The sequence below is a fragment of the Salvia miltiorrhiza genome, chromosome 8, assembly GCF_028751815.1.
Source record: "Salvia miltiorrhiza cultivar Shanhuang (shh) chromosome 8, IMPLAD_Smil_shh, whole genome shotgun sequence".
NCBI lineage: Eukaryota > Viridiplantae > Streptophyta > Magnoliopsida > Lamiales > Lamiaceae > Salvia > Salvia miltiorrhiza.
In genome coordinates this window covers 11929287-11946093 of record NC_080394.1, presented here as the reverse complement: position 1 = coordinate 11946093, position 16807 = coordinate 11929287, and the positions used below count along the sequence as shown (strand labels likewise).

Below are 16807 nucleotides of genomic sequence, written 5' to 3'. Positions count from 1 at the left end.
AACTCTATAAAAATCTTACGATTTACGGGTTTATAGATATCTTATACAATATCTTTTAGAGGTGTCCTATATGATGTCATTTTTTAAAACGTCCGATGAATACACGTCGATATTTCGACTTGCCATGTCATCTTTTTTTTTGAAGGGCTTGCCATGTCATCTTTAATTTGAACAAAAATCGAATTTGTGACATTGTATAGGACATCTCTAAACTCGTAAATCGTAAGATTTTTATGGAGTTCGAATATCTAATATTTGAATTTATGATACAATTGCTACAACATTAAAGTTCATGTATTTTTTTCACACCTTTTAAAGTTCATGTGCAAAACCAAACTACCCCAAAGTTGATGTATTTAGGCGTTAATAATTGTTTTAAAAACCCTAAACTATTAGGTTTGTATCAAAAATATCCTATGTCTATTTTTCTCCTCACCCTTATGCTCAAAGCTTACTTGTAGTCAAAACCCTTTGATTAATTAGTGATCAGTTAATTACTTAAGTTGTCCAAGCCATATTGAATCAAATCTAGTGTATCATGAACATATTCACACAATTATTAGGACCAATTTGACCTCACACGTTTAAGTGTTTATGCTTAATCATATTGCCCAAATCAGGTTAATAAACTTAGCTAGACATAAATGAAATAAACAAGGCAAAAGACATAAAAGAAACCATGCTTAATTGAAAATGATTTTTTTTGAAATAAAATACTCCCTCCGTCCACGAAATGAGTACCCATATTTCCTTTTTCGTCCGTCCACGAAACGAGTACCCATTTCCCTTTTTGGCAAGTGTACCCCACACATCTCTTTAATTAATACACTAAAAAAGTGGGACACTTAAACTATTCACACTACACTCCATACATTTCTTAAAACCCGTGCCGTCCACAAATGGGTACTCATTTCGTGGACGGAGGGAGTAATATTTACCACCACAAATATCATACAAAACATGGACAGAAAACAAAATACTTATGCACACAAATGGGCGAGTTTTGCTTCCTTCATAATCTCACAAATTACAACACAACAGTTGGTCTATGAATGGTACCATCAGACAAGAAGCCTCCAGGTATTTATAGGTGTGATTTGGGCTCAAGAAGGTCTGGCCCATTGAGAGTCAGCTGGAGTAAGGAAACTTTCATTCTCACGATTCATCCATATTTTTTTTTGAGTGAAAATTTATAATGCCCTATTCTTTAAGTTGTATGTGAAAAATGTCATCTTTTATAAACATAAGCATTTTATGCCATATTCTTTAAATACCATTTGATTTGATGACTTTGCTTGGTTTTTTGCGAAAGCCTTACATATTTGACTGATTTGACAGCTATCAGTCATAAAAGTCAACGATTTGACAGCCATCAGTCAAGAGTACATGTGACCGGTGGATGGTTAGATCATATGTCCGACCGGGCTGACACATAATTTCACCAGACGGACACATGATTTTATCGATCACACACATGATCTGGATGATAAAATCATGTGTCCGCCCGGGCGGATACATGATTTCACCGGGCGGACACATGATTTTATCAGCCGGGCACATGATTTGGGTGCTAGATCATGTGTTCGACCGATAAAATCATGTGTCCACCGGGTGAATTATGTGTCCGTTCGGGCGGACACATGATCTAGCCACTCACCGGTCATATGTACTCTTGACTGATAGCTGTCAAATCGTTGACTTTTATTACTGATAGCTGTCAAATCGATCAAATGTGTAAGACTTTCACAAAAAATCAAGCAAACCCATCAACATCAAAGGGTAAGATAGGTACTTCACATAATTAGGGCATAAAATGCTTAAGTTTATAAAGTATGATATTTTTCATATACAACATAAGAAATAGGGCATTTTTGCCTATTAACACTTTTTTTTTTGTAATGGTAAATATACCAGAGCGAGTGAACCTAAAACTGTGGATAAAAACAAGTGGGTTATCTTACCTTACGATTCATCCATATTTTCAGGCTTAATCTCGGAGATTCGAATGCTTGCTGAAAAATTAGTATTTGTTCAAAAATTAAAATTTGAGTATATTTCATGTATTTATACGTAAATAATTAATTTTTTTTTACAAAAATCCTACAATTATATAGATTAAAAAAGGTAGAGAGAGAAAAAGAGGAGAGAGAAGGCGGAGGAGAGCAGGTTGGTCCGAAGAGGGTTTTCTATGTCTTCGGGTCGATGCGCTTCGGTTGAAAAAAATTCACACTTCTTCAATTGCTCCGCCTTCATCTCAGGCGACTCCTCCGCCGCCTACTCTACCACTACCCTCGTGTCAAGTGAAACCCCTATGATGTGATCCCCACTTATTTTCTCTCTCCTGCTCATTAATTTATCACTGTTTCTCTCTAATAAGTAAGAATCCAACTGCTTATTCTAGCTCTTTCCGAATGTGTGCACATATATATAGTATCTCTGAAAGCTTCTATTTAATTATTATTTTCTGGGCTCTTAAAATCTTCATCCTATCTGTTTGGAGTAGTGTGCGTCCTTTTTATTTTCCCATTTTTGTTTAATTTGTGGTTATTCTTCGCTGATGAGGTGAGTTCTTGTTGAGGTTGTTTGCATAGTTTGTTGAATGAATTCTAGGGTTCGTATCCATTTATTTTCCTTGTAAAATCTAGTAAATGAGGATATGTTTCCAGTATGAATGTACCAAATTAAGAGTGGCATTGGCGTGCTATGCTGAATTTCTTTTTCTTTTTCTTTTTCTTCTTTTGAAATCACAATTCTTGTTTTTTGTTATCATTTATCTGAGGATTAATTTGGTTTCCAAGCCTTCTTTATATGAAGGCAACTTGGAGTAATGTATTTCAAAAGTTTTGATAACACATTTATATTAAGAATGCTTAGAGCTAAGCAGTGAATTAGAATTCATGTGTGCAATAAATAAGCATAAGCTGCTATAGATTGAAGATGGTTGGAAATTTGGTTTTTGTAGATATCAACAGGAAATTAATGTTGCTTGATTGAATGCAGGATGATTCTTTGAGTTTGTACTCTTTGGAGCATTAGGTGAGTCACGAGATGGATGAAAGCGAACGAGAGAACAGAAGACATAGGATGGACTACCATAAAATGCCACATGCATATATATAAATCAGCAGTACTAGCCAATAAATTTGTTAGTCATTATTCTCAAAATGATGCATCGGTTGAACTTAATTTGCGACTAGTTTCTTTGTTTCAATAGGATTGCAGTGGAATGTGATGCCCCAGTACCAAATTAAGGAACCAAATGCTTTCCAAATGAATGCCAAACTCGTGATGCTCTGCAATTAAAGGGATGATGCAATAAGAGAGCGGGACAGAGCACTTACTGAGAAGAAGTTGGCATTGGATGAAAGAGACGCTACTACAAAGCAACTAGACGCAACAATCATGGAGCGGGATGATGCCCTAAGAGAACGCTACAATGCAATTGCTGCCCTCCAATTTCACGAGAGCATAGTGAATCCTCTATTGAGCGGTGGTGTGCGTGGATCAAAGCGCACAAACCATCATCCCAACAGCATGCAATCCGAGGATTGCATACATGATCACGATGCACTTCCAGTGTCCCATGTCCCACATGAAGCTCCTCTTTCGAAGAAAGGGACGAGGGCCAAAACTAACAAGGATGCTCAGATGAGGTCTGGTAGATCGCCAAAGAAAGTGAAGAAGATAGGGGAGGATCTGAATAGATCCAAGGCTGAATGGGATGCTCGGGATCTTAGTTCCATGAGCCAGATAATGGAATGGGATGCCCAAGGCTAAAATAACTATTTCGGCCCTAGAGGTCTGAAACGTGCCCAAACATGCTCGATCAAATCATGTTGGAGCTGAGCATGTATATGCCTATCTCGGAGAATTGCATCTCTTTACACGTATTCCTCGAAGCAAGGCAGGGTTGCTCGAGCACTCTCTGTCATGCCACTGCTAGACGCCTCGTGTCCTGCGTCGTCATCTCTCCAGTGGGTAGCTCATTCACCTTCGTTCTCCGCAATCATGTTGCGGAGAATGATGCAAGCCATCATGATGTCCTTGAGATTCTCGACGTACCATCATTTCGTGTCGATTCTTGCATCTTCTTGAACCTCGCCTCATTTGGATTGGTCATCATCGGTGGACTCTTGACGAAGCAACGCCACTCCAGATATATGTCATCGCATAAATAGTAGCCCATCTGGTAGTATCGCCGATTGGCCTCAAAGATCACCGACGCTGACGTTAATTCCAAGACGTCGGAGAACAAAGGCGACTGGTTCAGAACGTTGATGTCGTTGTTTGAGCCGGCGACACCGAAGAAGGCATGCCAAATCCACAAATTATGGGAGGCAACGGCCTCCAAGATCAAGGTGGGCCCCCTTGATCACTGCGTGTATATGCGCCATGCCACGCCTTTAAGCAATTCTTCCACGCTCAATGCATACAATCAAGACTCCCGAGCATCACGGGGAAATCCATGTTGCGCCTCGTGCATCTAAAGAAGACGCTGGACATCCGCCATCGTAGGACGTCGAAGATACGCGGCACCGTATGCCCGAATAGCAGCTTAATTTGCAGAATTTCTTTAGGCTTATACGCCTCGTCGTATCAGCAACTTTGAGATACTCGTCGAAAGTATCCGCACTAACCCTGGTGGCTAATTGGCGGATAGCCACCGTGCATTTCTACAAAGGCCTGAGAGAGTCCTGGCCCGCAGCATCATGGCTCATCCGGAAGTAACCATCTTCACCTTGCACAGCATCGACGATGCGCAAGAATAACTCCTTCTGCATCTAAAAACGCCGTCGAAAAAACTGTAGCCCGTACGTCGGATTGTCGTTGAAGTAGTCTTGCATAAGACGTAGATGGACAGCCTCACGATCGCGATAAACGTAAGACCGGTGGTGAATAACACGTTCCGGCTCCAGTTGGGAGAACATTTGAGCAATCACTTGTTCCTGCTTGTTGATCTCATTGATGATTTCTTGCGCCACCCCGTCGGACGAAGACGACGAAGTATCATCGAACCATTCGAGCATTTTTGGAGGAGGAAAAAGAATTGTAATAGAGAAAGAGAGAAAAATTGAAGGAGAGAATGAATTGGAGGTGTGAATGAATTAGAGATGCGAGGGGTATTTATAGAAAGGGGCAAAAAAAGGGATAAACGGCGACATAGCGGTTGAAATCAAAAGAAAGAAAAAAAAAATAATAATTTCGGCTAAGTAGCTGTTGAAATTTAAAATTCAATTTTATTTTTATATACAGCGCGTGAAATTTAAAATTCAATTTTATTTTATATACACGCGCTTGATTCAAATACTATCGAGACATACTCGAAATTTCGAGTAGGACTTGAGTAGGGGGAGGGAGGGGGGCTGTAGTGGGGGTGACTCGATGGGGTGGTGACTCGAGTAAGTCCATCGAGTCACCACCGTGGATGCTCTAATAAATTAATTAATAGATTTATGTTTAGTGAATAAAAGGTTACACTATGTAGAAAGTAAAATGAGTTATTGTAATTAATGAATTGAGTGTGAGCTAAATGTGATTATTTAGTAAATAATGAGTATTGTAAAATTGAAATATGTTCTAAAAATAATACTCCTAATAGAATATTTTTTGTAAACCTTAAATAACTCATTATTTGTAAAATTTAAATATAAGGAAAATGTATACATCATTTTCTAAAAGAAAATTATAGAATATTTTATAAACCTTAGGGCAAATAGCACCAAAATCCTTGTAGTTTTGCCAAATTCGCATTTTGCCATTGACCTTTAAATTTCTTGTTAAAATCCTTGACCGTTGCTCCGATTCTCGTTTTTCCCTTAGTGACGTTTTCCGACCATTAATTAGATGACGTGTCGTCAACATGGCACACTTATGCTGAGTAGATTAATTAGAAGCTAAATGGCGTCGTTTTGCGTCTAACCTAATAGCGTTAAAATCCCTGAAGTTTGACGCGATTCTCATTTTTCCCTTGACCTTAAAAATCTCGCGTGAAGGACAGAGAGGAAGATTCAGAGGGTGTTTCAGTTTGAGGGAGTACAGATGAAGGACGAGGTCGACGCACCTCGTCGGAGTTATAGCGGCGGCGGCCTCGTGCTTGTGTGTCCGTATGCGTAGGTCCAGATCTGTGGGCGTGTTTGATGGGGAGAAGAAGGGTTCACTTGAGTAAAGAGAGGTGAGAGAGGTAAGCAAGAGAGAGGAGGTCGACGGCCTAGTCGCGGCGGCCGGAGGAGAAGAGAGAAGAGGAGATCTGTAAAGAGAGGAGAGAGGGGTTAGCGTGGGAGAGGCGGCCGGCGGCCTGGTCGCGGCAGCCAAAGAAGAAGAGAGGAGAGGGGATCTGTAAAGAGATGAGAAAGGGGTTAGCGGGAGAGAGGCTACCAGCGGTCTAGTCGCGGCGGCCGAAGGAAAAGAGAGGAGAGAGAGAGATCATCTTTAAAGAACCCTAATTTAATTTAAGACGACGACGTTTAATGTTCTCACTTGAACACAGTCAGTGATTCGTCGAAAATTTAATCCTACGTGAATTTCCGACCGCCATATCAGCAGCAGTTTAGGGGCCGATCAATTTTATGGAAAAAAATAAGAATCAAAATTAAATTCAAGAATTTTAACAAGAAATTTAAAGATCAAGGGAAAAATACGAATTTGGCGAAACTACAAGGATTTTGACGTTATTTGCCCAATTGTTATATACTGTTGGCGGAGGATGGAATGGAATGACACATTTTTCACATAAGTCCAATTAACTCAACATCTTAAGAAATTAATTAATCCTATTATTTTGATTAAAAAAGAAAAAGTGGAGAGAGTGAAAAGTGGAGAGAGAAGGCGGAGGAGAGCAGGTTGTCCGAGGAGGGTTTTCTGTGTCTTTGGGGCGACGCGTTTCAGTTGTAAAATTTCACACTTCTTCAATTGATCCGCCTTCATCTCCGGCGACTCCTCCGCCGCCTACTCCACCACTCTTCATATAGGCCATGAATTAATCCAAACCCTTCTCTTTTTCTTCACTGCACAAATTGAAACCCTCTCTCTCAGACTCTCGCACGGCACAAATCGCTGCCACTGCTCTCTCTCGACTCGCCGTACACACCATCATCTCCCTCGCCAACAGAAACCCTCATTCACCAATTCCGGCGACATCCGCCATTTAAAGTCGCGCTCCACGGCTCTGCTCTGTTTCTCCCCACTGATTTCGCCACCTTGCTCTCCTTTCCGTTTTCAAGTAGATTCAAAAAAAGGTATTTGGACATTGATTGACTGAATTTGTTGGTTTCATTACTGAAATCCTTGTTTATGACTAAAATTGTTGCTCAAATTACATCTGAAATTTTGAAATTGTTGTTGAAATCATGTATATTTAGATAATGCCTGAAATTTTGGAGAAAAAAACTGTCAATTTTTTTACCGATATTAATGATAGAAAACTGTGTTTTCATATAATATATAGATTTTTTGGGCTCCTCCTTCTAAAATCTCCATCCTAACTGTTGGGAGCAGTGTTTAATTTCCCCCCTTTTTTTATTTTTGGATATTCTTTGCGGATGAGGTGAGTTTTTGTTGAGATTGTTTGCATATTATGTTGAATTAGCTAATCAGTTCTAGGGTTTGTATCCGTTTATTTTCTTGCAAAAATCTAGTCAACGAAGATATGTTTTAACCTCACATACCAGTGAATGTACCAAATTAAGAGCGGCATTTGGTGTTTCTCTGCTGAATTTCTTCTTTTTCGAAATCCCAATTCTTACCTTTTGTTTTTGGTATCATTGCTGCATTCCTAAAGTTGATGAAGTTTGAGTTTAAGATGAATGAGTAGTAATCCTTCTTTAAATGAAGGCGACTTCGAGTAAGGAATTTCAAAAGTTTTGTAAGAATTCTTAGAGCTAAGCACTGAATTGGAATTCATATGCTGCATGTCTCAATTTCATTTTAGCATAGCTGCATAAGCTTTTGTTGCTGTTGTGTCGATTCCAATTTCGAGTCAGCTAGTAATTAAGATGGTTGCTTGTGCGTGGGAAGTTTCTTTTTGTATATATCAATGGGAAATGCTGCTCCATTGCATGCCCAAGTATGGGATTTGAATGGATCTCCGATTTTGTCAAACGCTGTTGTTTCCAAGTGCAGGAGAATTCTTGACCTCAACACAGTACATAACTTTCAAGCATTAGGTGAGTCACAAGATGGATGAAAGTGGACGAGAGAACAGAAGACATAGAATGGATTACCACAAGGTGCCACAGGTAATATATAAATCAGCAGAGTCTCTATTTGGATACACTACTAGCCAATAAATTTGTTATTCATTGTTCTCAAACATGATGCATCGGTTGAACTTTATTTCCAACAAGTTTCTTTGTTCATTTACAATTGCAGTGGAATGCGATGCCCCAGTATCAGATTAAGGAACCAAATGCTTTCCAAATGAATGCCAAACTCGTGATGCTCTGCAATGAAAGGGATGATGCAATAAGAGAGCGAGACAGAGCACTTACTGAGAAGAAGTCGGCATTGGATGAAAGAGACGCTGCTATGAAGCAACTAGACGCAGCAATCATGGAGCGGGATGATGCCCAAAGGGAACGCGACAATGCCATTGCTGCCCTCCAATTTCACGAGAGCACGGTGAATGCTCTATTGAGTGGTAGTGCACGTGGATCAAAGCGCACACACCATCCTACAAACCATCATCCCAACAGCATGCAGTCTGCCCAGAGTATGAGAGAAGAGTGCATACATGATGCACTTCCAGTATCCCACGTCCCACATGAAGCTCCCCTTTCAAAGAAAGGGACGAGGGCCAAAACTAACAAGGACCCTCAGATGAGATCTGCTAGATCGCCAAAGAAAGTGAAGAAGATAGGAGAGGATCTGAATAGGCAAGTCACAACCGATGGATCCAAGGCAGAATGGGATGCTCAGGATCTTGGTTCCATGAACCAGATCATGTTTGATGAATCAAGCATGCCAGTTCCCGTTTGCTCGTGCACTGGAGTTCCCCGGCAGTGTTACAAGTGGGGTAACGGGGGTTGGCAATCTTCTTGTTGCACCACCTCCCTGTCATTATACCCTCTACCCCAAATGCCAAACAAGAGGCATGCACGAATGGGAGGCCGGAAAATGAGTGGGAGCGTCTTCAGCAGATTACTTACGAGACTGGCAGCAGCCGGGCAAGATTTGTCAATTCCTGTTGATCTGAAAGAGTACTGGGCTAAACATGGAACAAATCGCTACATTACCATCAAGTAACTCCATGTCAATGTTGTTTGTTCTGGATGAATTAAGCAGGCCTTAAATTGGTCTAGTTTATATTTCATTTCTTGAGGGCAGTTGGTTGTGCACTTTGTAATATAGTGATTTAGATTGCAGATGGGGTTTTTAATGTTGTAATCTTGCAGTTCGAGAAGCAGTTTTCATCCTCATTGAGTACTGCTATCTGTTATTTGTGTTGTCACATGAATCATCATTTCAAAGCTTACATCGAAAACTGCCCACAAGGGTGGTCGTATTGAGGTTGTATATGGAGGAATTTTATTTGTTGAGTTCATTATTCAGCTAGCTCAACCCATGAAAAGGATAAAAATAGTATAAATATGAACATTAACGTATAGAATCATACACGATACAGGGTAACATTACAGCCTCTCTCTGATGGTGATGGATAATTACGAACAAGCATTCCACAATTCTAACAAAGTCGACAAACAGAGGCCATGTCTCATTGTTCACATGCAACCACAACATAATTGAATACCTATAAGCACCAGTTCCTTGATATCTCCTCCATGGCTACCTCAGGACAACCGCAGCATTTCTGAGAGCCAAGTACCGTTGGACATAGTCGTTCGGGAGAGATCTAATCATCTTGAATACTTCCGCATTGGCATACCGAAGCTTGGTTCTTGGATCAACATAAGGTGCCTGCATAAGATACACAGTTTTAAACTAGAATCAGTACTTCATAATGTATCACAGAGCACAGATCATTGAATTGCATCAATTTTCTTTTCTCAACATTCAGCAAGATGAGCAAAGGATCCACAAACCTAGCTTGTTGTGTTCAAATAATCATATGTAATTAAGGAAGTGAGCCTTGATTAACAAGGTATACAGAAAACAGAAGAAGTAGATAAACAAAAAAAGAAAAGAAAAGGTGAACTGCATCATTTCCTAATTGGGAGATGTTATGGGCATTGACAGGCACTGAATGAAAATTTGAAGTTGGGTAAAACTGAGATCGTAATACAAATACTATCGGAAACAGAAGTCCCTTGAAGGAGATAACCTAAAACTCAGTAGTAGTTATCCAATTTTTTCATAAGAAAACTCTACTATTTTTGTTTGTAGTTCACTTCGAACAGTGGAAGGACACAAAATCCCAATATACAGGTGTAACTGGGGATGTCCAAATATGTGATTCTGTCAAGCGACAATTGTAATTATTTTAACACAGACATGTATTTCTTGTTTCATTATAGAAAACAGGGATGGATCTGGGAATTTATCTTGTACGGGCTACAAAAGGTGTTCTCAAATAATTGCTCAGGCTGGAAAAAAAAAAAAAGTTACATTTGGGCTAAGGAGTGAAACCCAAACAGATATATATATGCGTGTGTGAGTGTGAGTGTGAGTGTGAGTGTGAGTGTGTGTGTGTGTGACTTGCCGAAGATTAACATGGACTGGAACATCACTGAACTCTCCCCCCACTCCAATCTATTCCTGATAGAGACATGTCAATATGAAGCAAGAAACATACTAGAAATATTACCTCATATCCAGTTATATCACAGATTCTTCTACATGGATGCATAGATGGTGGTGTTTCAATGTTAACATCTGCAAATAACAGCAACAACCAACAAGTACATAATTAATCATTCCCTCTAAAAAAAGTACATTAACCATAAATAGTAAGAAAAGCACTATATAGTGATTCTTGCAATTCTTTGTCTAACATATGTAACATAATACTGAGAGTAGACCATAAAATGGTTCCTAAATGAAAATTCAAGTTTCTAGCAGCCTAGCAGGGTACATATCAAACTGCAACTCAAGGAGTATGTCAGCATGGAAAATACTTTCTCCAAAAACAATACCATTTATGCTAAGCTACTAGAGAACACTGAATCACTAATATAAACTAACAAGACTTTTTCCACATCCTTCTTGACCTACTTTAAATAGAGTAGCAGATAGCAGCAAAACTTGGGATTCATTTCAATCTTTGATATATAGTCTGGAAGCACTATTAATGACTTATCTAACCGAAATTCAGACACTCCATCTCTTAAGGGAGTAAAGATGATTCAAACACAAAACTACCATCTCGCAATAGGAAAGCAGAAACTCACAATTTGGTTCCTCAGGAGGATAATTCTGGTAATTCTCAGCCGGAATGATCTGCTTGAGATGTTTCCACCTGACTCTGGCTTGTCCTTTTGGATACTTATCATACGTCTGAATCTTCTTAAACCTCATGTGAGTAGGCAACACCATTTCCGCGTCGACCACTTCAGGCTCCATATCTACTACCAGATAACTCTGGACCCAAAATTATACCAAGCGTGAGAATACACTTCAAAGACTGGTAATCAGTTGTTGGCACACAAAGAAACGATAAAAACGGAGACTTGGTTGCACGCCTATTCCACAATTATGCAAAAGATCACATGAATTCTCCATTACCATTATTGAATTGGCATAACAAAATTCACTAAGAAAATGCATCAATTTCATTTGTTTAGTCCAAAATAAAACCTAAGCAACAGGCCGAAAACTCGCATACTCTAATACGGCTCGAATTCTGGATAATCTATAACTAGATTTGCGCGAATTTGGGTAGTACAGGAATTATTGACGCATCCGGACAGCCATAACTATGATTCCAGCACCCGGAACTAAGAAAGCCGATTATATAACGAATGAATCCCAAATGCTACTGAAATTTGAAGAATTTAAACGAACCTTGAGGCGGCAGAGATACCGGTCTTCGTAGAGAAGTGCTTTAACTAGCGTCGGCCCGGGATTTAGGCACGGCGGCGCTCCGGTGATAGATTATAGACATGTCTAGAACGATGAAGATCATTCAAACAAAAGGGAATTTGGCCCATCCTAGAATGGGCCCAGTATAATTTAAACTGTTCTTAACTGTAAACGAGCTCAAAAATAAAAAATGAGGGAATTTACTAATTTAGTACCGTGATATTATTATTGTTATGATATTTATTTTTTTAAGGGAAGCCAAATAATGAGGATGAACATAATTTTTTGTATTAATTTACTATGTGCATAATTGAACACTCACGCAAACTATATGCCTCCTAAGAGCATCTGCCATGGGGTTCCTTGATAGCCTACTTGATAGTGTTTGTGTTATTGAGTAGGTAGTGCTGCATTGGGGTTCCTTGATAGCCTACTTGATAATATTAGTTTTGATTTTATGTTTTTCATTTAAATTTTATTGCATAATTTAAATAACATATTTTTGTAATTGTTAAATACACCATTAAACATAAAATTTAAAATTACCTAAAACATAAAAAAAAATTACATAAAAATTTAAAATTACCTAAAACATAATTCAAAATTACATAAAAATTTAAAAACACCTAAAACATAAAATAAAGCCTAGGATAAACCACGACGCCTGAGCACGTCGGCGACCATGGACGCGTGCAATGCACGTTGTGCGTCCGTCATGTGCGTTGTATCCGTGTTCAGGAGCTGCATATCGAACTCCCTCTCCCTGATATCGTTCCTCCGTTGGTACTGGGCGGTGAATGCCCTCATCTGCTCGTCGGTCCTCTCCAACCTCTCCACTATTTCTGGTGGAGGATCCGAGCTCGTATGCGACGCTGATGCCTTCCCTTTCCCCTTCGCCGCCTTGTTGCCAATGGGCCGGGCAGAAGAGATCTCCTCGCCCGACGCCGAGGTGGTGAAGCCGCCCTCTTCAGTAGTCTTTGTCCTCTTGGAGGCATGCACGTCTCCAAGGAGGTACATCGACTTGAACTTTGGATTGTTCCGGAGAACTCTCCACGCGTTCCAGAAATTGAAGGAGGCCCTGTGTGGGCTTCGAGCCCTGAAGAGGGTTTGGGCCTTTTCACGAATCATATCATCCGAATGATCGGACGACCAATTGTTGCGCGTCTCCACCCAAACAGCTTCCCAGAGACGCACATCCGCGCTCACCCGGGACCAGTGGCCTTGAAGTTGCTTGATCTTAAGGTCGACGCCGAGGATGGGGTTCACACGTTCGCGGATTCGGCCCCAATATGCCTCTCCCTTCTGATCCGTCCCACGGATCGAGTCGTTGGTCTCCTCCGCCCAAATTTGGACGATGAGATCCGTATGCTCTGGAAGGTAAGTATGACAGTACCTAGCTGGAGTGTCGTGCTTGATTTTGGTGGCCTTTTCCTTCCTCCGGCCGCCTTTCTTTGGTGGGGAGACACTCTGCTGTGCACTGACCGGTTCCTCCTCGGGCGGGCTCTCCTCCAAGTTGATTCCTCCCATATCGGGATGATAATCGGAGGAGAGATCGGGGCACCAATTTGGATCGTAGAAAGGGTTGCGTGGATCCATGACGGAGAAAATTGTATTGTTGATAAATGGAGGAGAAGAAAATTGGTGAAGAAGATGTGTGAAGATGGTGGAGAGAAGGTGGGGTTTTTTAAAAGAGGAGAAGAAGGAAAAAAAAATTGAAAACGGTCGGTCAAAGGTGCGCAAATCGAGGAGGTGCAGTCAAAATTCGAATAAAATTCGAATTTTCCAATTTTTCCTTTTTAAATAAAAAAAAATTGGGCGCGTGCATTGCACGCGCCATCCATTCCCCCCTTCGAGCATACTCGAAGACTCGAGTATGCCTCGAGTAGATCCACGCCGCAACGCCCTCCCTCTCCTCGAGTACCCACTCGAGTACCCGCGTTGCGGGTGCTCTAAGAAAATAAATGCCAATTTTGAATCAAATGTATTAGAGCATCCGCAATGGGGTTCCTTGATAGCCTACTTGATAGTGGTTGTGTTATTGAGTAGTAGGGGTGTGCAGCGGGTCGGACCCGGACCGACCCGGACCGACCCGCCGGGTTTGTAGACCCGAATTTTTTTAAAAAAGGGACCGACCCGGACCGAAAGTAGAGAGTGGGCCGACCCGGGACCGGACCGAACCCGAGCAACGGGTCCGGTTCGGTCCGGGTCAGACCCGTCTGGGCAGGAGAACACTGCGATGGGCGCGCGGAGTTAGGGCAGCCGGCAGCGGGCGCGCGGAGTGGCTGTGGTCGCGCGGCGAGGCGTCTGGACTCTGGGCGCGCAGGGGAGAGACCGGGAGTCGGCGTCACCGCGTCTGCACGTCAGGCGCAGGCTCGCAGCGGTGCTGGGCGTGGTTGGACCGGTAGGCGGGGCGGCGACTCTGGGCGCGCAGGGGGAGACCGGGAGTCGGCGTCACCGCGTCTGCGCGTCAGGCACAGGCTTGCAGCGGTGCTGGGCGTGGTCGGTCCGGCGGACGGGGCAGCGGGGGGTCTGGACTCTGGGCGCGCAGGGGGGAGACCGGGAGTCGGCGTCACCGCGTCAGGCGCAGGCCGCAGCGGTGCTGGGCGTGGGCGCGGCGGTCCGGTTGGCGGGGCGGCGGGGCGGCGGGTTAGGGTTAGATTGAGGAGTGGATGATAGGTCAGGGTGTGCGGCGCGGGTGTGAGAGTGTGAGACAGACGAGAGCAGCATTAGGGTTAGAATTAAAAGTATAACTTATTAATATTATAAATATTAATTATTACATATAAATATTAAATATTAAATTTAAAATGGAACGGGTCGGTTCCGGGTTCGCCGGGTTTCGACCGGGTTCGACCCGGACCGACCCGAAAAAGTTTCGGTCCACAAATTAGGACCCAACCCGGACCAAACACCTATAGTGGGCCGGTTCGGTCCGGACCGAACCCGTCGGTCCGGGCGGGTTCGGCGGGTCCGGGTTGGGTTTGCACACCCCTATTGAGTAGGTAGTGCTGCATTGGGGTTCCTTGATAGCCTACTTGATAATATTAGTTTTGATTTTATGTTTTTCATTTAAATTTTATTGCATAATTTAATAGCATTCAAAATTTCTTGAGTATGATATAGGGTTCAAATCCCATCATCTCCAAAAATTTTAACTTCTAATTTATTGCATAATTTAAATAACATATTTTTGTAATAGTTAAATACGCCATTAAACATAAAATTTAAAATTACCTAAAACATAAAAAAAATTACATAAAAATTTAAAAACACCTAAAACATAAAATAAAATTACATAAAAATTAAAAACAACTAAAACATCATTAAAATTACATAATTAAAAGCCTAGGATAGACCACGACGCCTGAGCACGTCGGCGACCATGGACGCGTGCAATGCACGTTGTGCGTCCGTCATGTGCGTCGTATCCGTGTTCAGGAGCTGCATATCGAGCTCCCTCTCCCTGATAGCGTTCCTCCGCTGGTACTGGGCGGTGAATGCCCTCATCTGCTCGTCGGTCCTGTCCAACCTCTCCACTATCGCCGGTGGGGCACCAATTTGGATCGTAGAAAGGGTTGCGTGGATCCATGACGGAGAAAATTGTATTGTTGATAAATGGAGGAGAAGAAAATTGGAGAAGAAGAGGTGTGAAGATGGTGGGGAGAAGTTGGGGTTTTTAAAGAGGAGAAGAAGAAAAAAAAAATAATAAAAACGGTCGGTCAAAGTGCGCAAATCGAGGCATTGCAGTCAAAATTCGAATTTATCAATTTTTCCTTTTTAATTTTTTTTTAATTAGGGCGCGTGCATTGCACGCACCCTCCCTTTCCCCCCTTCGAGCATACTCGAAGACTCGAGTACTACTCGAGGAGCTCCCCCCCGCAACGGCATACTCGACTGCAACGCACTACTCGAGGAGGCGCTCGAGTAGCTGCGTTGCAGGTGCTTTTAGAATTGTAATTATGGTGATTCTTTCACATTCTTTCGCATTCACAGAAATGTTATTATAATAGACGATGTATTTGTCTCTACAATTGCATGTACTATTTCAAATGATAATCTGGATCCAGAACCAAAAACAATAGCACAGTGCCGGAAGCGCTCTGATTGGTTGAAATGGAAGGAAGCAATTGATGCAGAGTATAACTCGCTAAAGAAAAGAAAAGTTCTTGGTACTATAATACTTATACCCGACAATGTTGAACCATTGAGATATAGATGAGTATTTGTACGAAAGAGAGATGAGAACAATGAGGTGGCAAGATATAAAGCGAGATTAGTAGCTCAAGGGTTTTCGCAGAGACCTGGAATTGATTTTGATCAAACATATTCTCCTGTTTTAGATGGCATAACATTCCGCTATTTGATATCTCTGGCATCATCAATGAATTTAGAAATGCAGTTAATGGATGTCGTGACTGCATATTTATATGGGTCACTAGACGCTGATATCTATATGAAAATCCCTGAAGGATTCAAAATTCCTCATATGAAGGAAAATGAAACTCGTGACATGTATTGTGTGAAATTAGAAAAATCGTTTTACGGTTTAAAACAGTCGGGAAAGATGTGGTATAACCGACTTAGTGAATTCCTCTTGAAGAAGGAATATGTGAACAATGATATATGCCCTTGTGTGTTCATTAAAAGATCACAAAATGGTTTTTGTATCATTTCTGTTTATGTTGATGATATAAATATAATTGGAACACGCAAAGAGGTTGAAGAAACACGTTCATGCTTAAAGATGGAGTTTGAAATGAAAGACTTGGGTAAAACTAAGTTTTGTCTCGGCCTGCAGATCGAACATCTCCATGAAGGAATTCTTGTACACCAG

At 41.5% G+C, this 16807-nt stretch overlaps 2 protein-coding genes and 1 pseudogene across 3 annotated transcripts; 2 read left to right on the top strand and 1 right to left on the bottom strand.

The window, feature by feature from the left end:
• The first annotated feature begins 2144 nt into the window (after positions 1 to 2144).
• On the top strand, positions 2145 to 3777 carry LOC130998080 (protein BASIC PENTACYSTEINE4-like; annotated as a pseudogene).
• A 3002-nt stretch (positions 3778 to 6779) lies between these two features.
• Positions 6780 to 9510, top strand: LOC131001028 (protein BASIC PENTACYSTEINE4-like). 2 transcript variants are annotated; one of them, XM_057927196.1, is made up of 3 exons: positions 6780 to 7235; positions 8119 to 8234; positions 8368 to 9510. In XM_057927196.1, the coding sequence occupies exons 2-3, from the start codon at positions 8175 to 8177 to the stop codon at positions 9238 to 9240; spliced, it is 933 nt and encodes a 310-aa protein (XP_057783179.1). In that variant the 5' UTR covers positions 6780 to 7235; positions 8119 to 8174; the 3' UTR covers positions 9241 to 9510. The 2 variants fall into 2 exon arrangements, with proteins under 2 accessions (XP_057783179.1, XP_057783180.1); XM_057927197.1 differs by having other exon boundaries at positions 8114 to 8234.
• A 49-nt stretch (positions 9511 to 9559) lies between these two features.
• On the bottom strand, positions 9560 to 12171 carry LOC131001029 (protein EIN6 ENHANCER-like). Its single transcript, XM_057927198.1, has 4 exons — positions 11956 to 12171; positions 11343 to 11532; positions 10760 to 10827; positions 9560 to 9912 (listed from the first exon to the last, which is right to left on the bottom strand). The coding sequence occupies exons 2-4, from the start codon at positions 11512 to 11514 to the stop codon at positions 9781 to 9783; spliced, it is 372 nt and encodes a 123-aa protein (XP_057783181.1). The 5' UTR covers positions 11515 to 11532; positions 11956 to 12171; the 3' UTR covers positions 9560 to 9780.
• Between the last annotated feature and the right edge of the window lie 4636 nt (positions 12172 to 16807).

What these genes read in the sequence shown, in the direction of transcription:
- LOC131001028 (XM_057927196.1), top strand. Translation starts at nt 8,175, where the DNA reads ATGGATGAAAGTGGACGAGAGAACAGAAGACATAGAATGGATTACCAC. An exon ending in ATTACCACAAGGTGCCACAG is followed by an intron (nt 8,235 to 8,367) that starts GTAATATATAAA and finishes TTACAATTGCAG; the next exon opens with TGGAATGCGATGCCCCAGTA.
- LOC131001029 (XM_057927198.1), bottom strand. Translation starts at nt 11,514, where the DNA reads ATGGAGCCTGAAGTGGTCGACGCGGAAATGGTGTTGCCTACTCACATG. An exon ending in TCCTCCTGAGGAACCAAATT is followed by an intron (nt 10,828 to 11,342) that starts GTGAGTTTCTGC and finishes TGTTATTTGCAG; the next exon opens with ATGTTAACATTGAAACACCA. An exon ending in GTGATATAACTGGATATGAG is followed by an intron (nt 9,913 to 10,759) that starts GTAATATTTCTA and finishes TATCTTATGCAG; the next exon opens with GCACCTTATGTTGATCCAAG.